Raw genomic sequence first — 8,331 nt, 5'->3', positions numbered from 1 at the left:
ATTGTATATTAGTACACTACACAGTATTGTATATTATATGGTAACTCAGTTACGTCTACTCTGCATCGAACATTGTACATATGTCTATACTGAACACTGTGACCTCATTTTTTTACTTCTAATTTACATGCTATACTATGTTATTTTATTTCATACTTATCTTGTCTTGCACAGTCTCTGGAGCGTAACAGTAAGAAGCATTTTGTATAAAAGTATTCTGTACTTCTGTATGACAACTATTAAAGAAACTTGAAACTTGAGGTAAGGCTTCATACCATAGACTGCTGTTGAATGAATGAATGAAAACTTTATTTAACAGATTGCAGAATGGGTACAATACAGTACGGCTCAATACACACAATTGTTATAAGGGGATGCAGACCAGAGAAAGACGTTTGTCTTGTTTACATCAGGGTCCCCCATTTTCAATTCATAGTGGATTGAAGCAGCGTGCTGCCGGAGCAAACCAGTTCCAGATGTCTGGTGGTGTGAGTATTTATTTTCCTTGTATTACAAATAGCAAATGTGTTATTCAGACAGTCAACTGCACCTGTACAGTAACTTTTATGTGGAGAAAAAAGCCGGACTACCGTATTCAGTCAGTGGAGTGAAGACTCTTTTTGTATCACAAACAGTACTGTATTTGCAAATCTGGTATGTCATAAATGTATAGATGTAGCAGTACTGTCTATCTGTATGTCGTGTATGTCATATATGTTATGATGAATTGAGAATGGGGGACCCTGATGTAAACAAGACGAAAGTATTTCTCTGGTCTGCATCCCCTTAACAATTGTGTGTATTGAGCCATACTGTACTGTACCCATTCTGCAATCTGTTAATAAAGTTTTCAATCAATCAATCAATCAATCATAAGGGCCATAAGGATAGTTCACATTACAGGTTATCGTGATCACACAAACATATTATTTTTAAAGTCAAAAACATTCAAGTTAAATGATCTTGTGGAATTTAAAACGGCACAATTAATATATAAGTATAAAGTATAAAGCAAAAGGTCATGTACTTCCAGGAAACATTCAAGAACTGTTCTTTGATAGGGAGGGGGGTTATAATCTGAGGGGAGAACTCAATTTAAAAGTTCTAAATGTACGCACTACCATGAGAAGACACTGCATCTCAATATGTGGAGTGAAACTGTGGAACAGTCTAAATGTGGTGCTAAAGCAATGTCCAAACATGAGACAATTCAAACTGATGTATAAGGAAATGATGTTCACGAGGTACAGGGATGAGGAAGGGACTTGATATTCACGGGTGTTTACATTTTTATTTTATTTCTTTCATGTTTTACATATATAGTTTTTGTTTTGCATATATATATATTATTTATTTTTTTAATGTTTTAAATTAGTACACTCATTTGAGTAGTGGAAAAAGGGTAGGATTAAATAAGTGTATACTTCTTCCTACTCCTTTTCGAACATGTAAATTGAGTTATGTTTTGCTGATTGATTGATTGATTGATTGAAAACTTTATTAACAGATTGCAGAATGGGTACAATACAGTACAGCTCAATACACACAATTGTTAAGGGGATGCAGACCAGAGAAAGACTTTCGTCTTGTTTACATCAGGGTCCCCCATTTTCAATTCATCAGGACATATATGACATACAGATAGACAGTACTGCTACATCTATACATTTATGACATACCAGATTTGCAAATACAGTACTGTTTGTGATACAAAAGGAGTCAAGAAAAGGGAGTATATACATTTGACGTAGAAACTGTACATTGGAGGAGGTTGGGTGGGGTTGTGTGGGGGGGGTTGGGTACATTGGGATATTGACAACCGTACTGGGTAATTTACATTGGAGGTGGTTGGGGGGGGGGGGGGGGGGGGGGAGAGAAACACTGTATAAACAAGCAAAACTGTACATTGGGGGGGGGGGGGGGGACACTGTACAAACAAGCAAAATTGTACATTGGAATATTGACAAAACCATACTAGGTAAATTACTGTACATTGGAGGGGGTTGGGTTAGGACATTTACAGGGGCCAGTTTCGAATTGCAGTCTCCCGTATGTGTCCCTTGAGAGTGGTTTTGAAAGTGGGTAGTGATTCACATTCCTTTACAGCTTTGGGTAGGGCGTTCCACATTGATGTGGCATAATTGCGAAACGTGTTTAATCCCTTGTTTGAGCCGAATCTGGGTTTAACATGATTTGTGGAGCTCCCTCTGGTGTTGTGATCGTGGTATTCACTGACCTTTGGGAAGTATTTTGACATGTACATGGGTACCTTGGTCGTGTAGTGTATCTTGTAGACCAGGCCCATTGCAAGTTGCTGTACTCTGTCGTCTACTCTAAGCCATCCTAGGTTGTCAAAGTGGGCAGGGGTGAGGTGGGTTCTAGGAGTAAGGTCAAGCAGTAGTCTGACCAGTTTGTTTTGAGATGTTTGTAATTTTGTTTTTAGCGCCTTTGAGGTGCTTTGGTACCATGAGGTGCAAGCATAGTCGCAGTACCCTTGAATGAGTGCTCCTGCCAGAGTCTTCAGGGTATTCTTGTTTACCAGAGAGGAGATCCGGTACAAGAATCGAGTTCGTTGGTTGACTTTTTACATTACATTGGATGCCATTTTGTCACAGGAGAGATTAGCCTCTAGGATGGAACCCAGGTAGGTAATTTCATCTTTCCTTGTGCCAATATTGTCACCCACTGTAACTGAGAAGCCGTCGGTCTTGCTGAGTTTGTTATTTGAACCGAAGAGAATGGACTCTGTTTTGCCCATGTGTAATGATAGTTTGTTATCAGCGAGCCATATGCAGATTTTGCCTAGTTCCGAGCTGAGGGTTTTTTCAACCTGTAACTTGTTCTTGTCAGAGACCAGCAGGGCTGAGTCGTCCGCAAACAGGAACAAGTTGCAGTCACAAGCTGACGACATGTAATTTGCATAAATTAGGAACAGTAGCGGTCCTAGTATGCTTCCTTGTGGAACACCACAGCTCACTGTGAGGGGGGGGGGGGGGGGGGTAGGGTACCGTTTACCTCCACCATCTGTTCTCTCCCCTCAAGGTAGGATTGCATCCAGCTCACTGATAGACTATCAAAACCAATTGCTTTTAGCAGAATGGAGTGCTTTTGTTTAGTTATTATTTAGTTTGAGTTATGTTTCGATTTTGTTTAGTTATTTATTTTGTTTGTATTCATTTACATGTTCGAAATAAAGATTTCAAATGAAATAATAAAAAATAAAAAAAATCAAGCAGAGCTCTGCGCAAACGCTGCGCAGCGCAGGAGCCGCGACGCGCCCCGCACCGCATCATTGTCGAAATCGAAACCCAAACATTGAACATCATGGCCGCGTCCATTGGAAGCCTGCTCGCAGAGATCTCCAGCCTCGAAGACCCCATTGAGGAGCTACAGACATTGAAGACGGCCCTGTTGTCCATCCCCCTGGGCGCCCTGAGGGACACGCTGAGCGGACAGCGACTCGACGTGATATTCTCTCTGCTGAACACAGACGAGAGGTGTGTTTCTGTGTTGTGTTGCTGCACCATGCTAGCTAGTGAGGAGCTAACAGGAGCTATGGAGCTGCTGAGTCAGTTCTCTGTCTTCACTCCATCACCACTGGTTGTTTGTTTTGACAAGCTGCTCGCCATATTACTAGCGCCGAGTTGTGTGCATTTGCGTTTATAATAATAGCTGTAACGTTACTTACCAGATGCGTGTTGTTGAATAGGTTCAGTGGTGTCCTGTCTTTGCTAGCTTGCCAACTAGATTGCTAATGTTTTTCAACATGATCCAAACGCTCCTAATGTACAGTCTCCTCCCCATCATATGTAGCCTATATATTCTCTGTTAGGATCTATGGGTAACAGTACTGTATATTTGCATATCGTATATGTCACAAATGTAACTACTATATACCTGTATGTCCATATGCCATAAATGTCATGTCATTATGATGAATTGAAAATGGGGGACCCTGATGTAAACAAGACACGTGTTTCTCTGGTCTGCGTCCCCTTAACAATTGTGTGTATTGAGCCGTACTGTACCCATTCTGTAATCGGTTAAATAAAGTTTTCATTCATTCATTCATTACAATTGCATTCAAGCAAGCAATAACAACTGTAGCACCTTCCAATGCTTCCACAGAGAGCAGATCGAGCTATGTGTGGACATACTAGGTCGCATCTTGCTGGCCCTCAGCCCTGTCCACATCGCCCAGAACTTCAGAGCAGAATTGCAAGGAGGTCTGAACCATCCTGATGACACAGTCAAGATACTGGCCTTGACGCAGGTAAGCTACTTAAAACTAAAGGAACTCGTCAACATTATGGGAAATGCGCTTACCGTCTTCTCCAGAGTCAGACAAGAAGAGGGATACCAATTTCCTCTCTATGCGTAAGCCATCCGACTGCAAGCTAGCCTAGCTTAGCACAAATGAATGGAAGCTCATACAAACCACTAGCCTAGCGTAAACCATCCGACTGCAAGCTAGCCTAGTTTAGCACAAATGAATGGAAGCTCATACAAACCACTAGCCTAGATTAAAACTCAGGGAGTGGTGTTTTTGGCCAACAGCTAGCTAGCTAGCAGCCGGATAGCTTTCTACTCTACACCTTTCAGACTGTAAACACATTTCCCATAATGTTGGCGTGTTCCTTAACACATTGGTCGCCAAGATCGCTTTTCAGCGTTATTGCCCACCATGCGTTGACCGCCAAGATCGCTGTACAGCGTTTTTTAGATCAATGTTTCATCTTTTCGCCATGGCATTCATAATTCATCCACCCAACCCCCGATGCCCTAGCGGGACCCTAGATGGGACTGCAACGGCTCAATACCGCCGCCTGGTGGATGGTCGGGCGAGTTACACTCTCGCAAAAACCGGAAGTGTCATCGGTGCATCGAGGAAATTCCTCCGGCAGTCGCATCTCGCTACGGGACTCCTGACAGACACTATAGTACATATGGATCGATTTCTAAACTTAATAATCTATATGATTTCGGCTTTTATTGCGCCATACAAACCGGAAATGGACCTAGGCGATCGGCGTCGAATAATTGGGATCTTTCACTGCCAGTCTCATCGGCCCACGGTAAGGGGACAGTAACGTTATTTTCAGCCCGATTGTGCGTTTCCTTGTTTGTAATCAGTCTGATCAATATATCACCCATACTACATGATCTGATGATCTGATGATCAAGGAATTATAAACGACCCCCCCCCCCTTTCCTCCACGCATGATGAAGCATAATGTATACCAATGATATACATTTGAATTTTTTAATATAGTGTGTATGGGAAAGAAACGGCAATCGATAATCTATCACAGGGGTGGCCAACCAGTCAGAGATTAACACTTTAATCGCCATGGGTTAAATTCATAATTTACCATCCCTCGCCAGCTCTATTTGTCTATGGAGAACTTCCCCTTCTTTGCAGGGCTATAACTTTTTAAATTCTATTGCTAAATTGCCATTATTATGGCCCATTCAATGTCCTATATGTATTGTTCAGGGTGTAGCAACGTTAAACTTTTTCATTCACATATTCATACTAAAATATGGTCTAAAGTATAAGTATGTTTTTATCGTTTTCTGCAGCTTTCTTCAGAACGTGATTTATAGCCCTAAATGCATTATATTGATGATCAAATACAGTTTGGTAGGAATCTGTGCGAGAAAAAAAATGTCAACTGGACGTGGTTCTAGAAGTTTCTATGCATCATCTGATGATGACCGGATGGGCGGGGGATCGTTTATAATTCCGTGGGCAGCGTTAGATGATTCATCCAGAGTGGGTCATATGTTCATCAGATCAGTTAGTATAGAAGACATTAGAAAATAACGCTGAATCTTACCGTGGCTTCCTCGCGCCGCTGGCAGATGAGCGTGGAACAGAATTTTTTCTATTATGCGATGGAGAAATGCCCGATCCATTTCCAGGTTGTATAATAGTATATATGTCCAAATCATGTTTTTTCGAGTTATTTGTACCGATCGATGTTCACTGTGTCAATACGGAGTCTCTCTAACGATAGCGAGTGCCCGGACCACATATGGATGAGCACTACCGGTTCAAAGGTTAATTTCCGGCTGGCGATCTGCCGATCTGCCACCAGATGGCGCTCTTGAACCGCTAGAGAGTTGAGTGGAACTTTGCAGTGTGTCTCAGGGCTCCGGAAAGGAAATATTGACATCAAAGACGAGTTACGGCGTCTTCGGCAGAATGAGCATGGCTAGGAATGACGTGTAAACTCGTTCACGGCGATCATAGTGTTAAGAGCCACAAAAATGACTGTGGTACCACAAATAGCGCTTTTAAACCGGCCGGGCCCCGGTTCAAGCTCCAGCTCCGTTCTCAACCCTCTGAACTCTGGTGCCCTCTGGCGAACTGGCCCGCGTTTACACCCATTTAAGCAGAACCAACATTCCACCGTCTCCGTCATCAACGGGGGCGTTACCCAGGCGGAAGTAGAAATAATGCGCGGAGAGCGAGCCTCAACGCACGAGCGCACACACACGCACTTTGAAATGAATCATTCCAGCAAAGTAGGCTTCTATTATTCGAATGACTGTTTTAATAGGTATCACAGTAGTAAATTCTACTGTAGAACATGACATATTAGCATGACATCTGATTTATTAATGCCAATACTAAAGATTAGGGACAAACGCAATTGGCACAAGTGTAAATCATGGATTAGTCACTCATTTTTAACATCCGACTGATTAGCTCACCTCGTTAGTCTGCTGGCTGTGGATCCTATGGTCACAAGTTCAAATCACTCTTGGTTTACATTTTTTTTTTAACGTTTAATTAATTTATCCACTCTGGTTGGATGGTGTGTATGTATTGTGCTGTATAATGACAATACATTTGAATCGAATCTCATTTTGAAATCGCTACCTGTTGAGTGGATCAGCATGGTGCAATGCAATCACCTCCGAAGCTGTCTGCCACTGTTGTGTCCATAGGCAGCGTAGTGATTTCAAAATGAGATTCGATTCAAATGTATTGTCATTATACAGCACAATACATGCATATACATACACACCATCCAACCAGAGTGGATAAATTAATTGAACGTAAAAAAAATAAAAATTTTGAACCAGGAGTGATTTTGAACATTTTAACGTTAGTACCTGGCTGGTGCTGGCTAACTGGCTATTGTTCTGAGAGCTAACGTTAGTACCTGGCTGGTGCTGGCTAACTGGCTATCGTTCTGAGAGCTAACGTTAGTACTAGGCTGGTACTGGCTATCGTTCTGAGAGCTAACGTTAGTACTCTGGTGCTGGCTCACTGGCTATCGTTCTGAGAGCTAACGTTAGTACCTGGCTGTTGCTGGCTAACTGGCTATCGTTCTGAGAGCTAGCGTTGGTACCTGGCTGGTGCTGGCTAACTGGCTATCGTTCTGTGATTTGTATCGTTCTGTGATTTGTTTACTTGGAAACACGGGTTGCTAAGGAATTTAGGTTCGAGGTTGAAGAAAGTGCACTTTTAGGTTGAAAGAACGGCCCTAATGTCAACGTGTTTCAATATAAGCGTTATGTATGGTGATAACGAGTATATTGTTAGCTCCCCACCCCCCCCCCCCCCCCCCCCCCCCCGCTGATGGAAATGAAAGTCATACCGTCATAATACATGTCAGCAAGGTATGACGGTATGAAAAAAATTATACCGCCCAAGCCTAGTATCATAATTAATTTGTTGAATACAATGGATTTTTATAACGTTGACACAAATTAAGGAATATTTACACTAAGTTCTCTTTTACCTCTTATTTAATTCCTTCATTAATTTAATTGTAGGTACTATATTTATATTGTACATAGTCCTGTGTGTTGTATATTGTGTCCTATGTTACTTTTGTGTTTATTGTCTCTTTCTATATACACCATGGGAAGGGGGGCACGTAATTGAATTTTTCTGTATGTCTTGGAAAATGACAGTTGACTTTGACTTTTAACTAGTGCTGTCAGGCGATTAAAAAAAGTAATCTAATTAATTACAGGATTTGATAATTAATTAATCTAATGAATCGCATTTTAATCGCATAACCATTTTATGCTGATATTCTATATTCTATAATCATATTTCAAATTGCATGTGTCCGGATGGCAGAATTCAGTACTTGTAGGAGCCAAAGCTATATATTTAGGTTATTGTATTATATAATTGTCATAATAGAACATTCTAGAACATTTGTGATGTCACAGTACGATGTCATGGTCGAACATTCTAGAACATTTGTGATGATGTCATAGCCGAACATTCTAGAACATCGAACATTCTAGAACATTTGTGGTGATGTCATAGCCGAACATTCTAGAACAGTGGTTCTCAAACTT

General features: G+C 41.4%; 1 protein-coding gene across 1 annotated transcript in view; it reads left to right on the top strand.

Moving 5' to 3' along the window:
- Positions 1-3,315: 3,315 nt before the first annotated feature.
- psmd5 (proteasome 26S subunit, non-ATPase 5) overlaps positions 3,316-8,331 on the top strand; it is a 35,504-nt gene continuing 30,488 nt past the window's right edge. The window contains exons 1-2 of the mRNA XM_084325336.1: positions 3,316-3,497; positions 4,129-4,273. Coding sequence (XP_084181462.1) covers positions 3,325-3,497; positions 4,129-4,273 — 318 coding nt within the window. The 5' untranslated portion in view covers positions 3,316-3,324. The remainder of the gene's footprint in view (positions 3,498-4,128; positions 4,274-8,331) is intronic.

The sequence above is a fragment of the Notolepis coatsorum genome (assembly GCF_963971535.1).
Source record: "Notolepis coatsorum genome assembly, chromosome: 11".
NCBI lineage: Eukaryota > Metazoa > Chordata > Actinopteri > Aulopiformes > Paralepididae > Notolepis > Notolepis coatsorum.
This window is presented reverse-complemented; position numbering and strand designations above follow the sequence as displayed.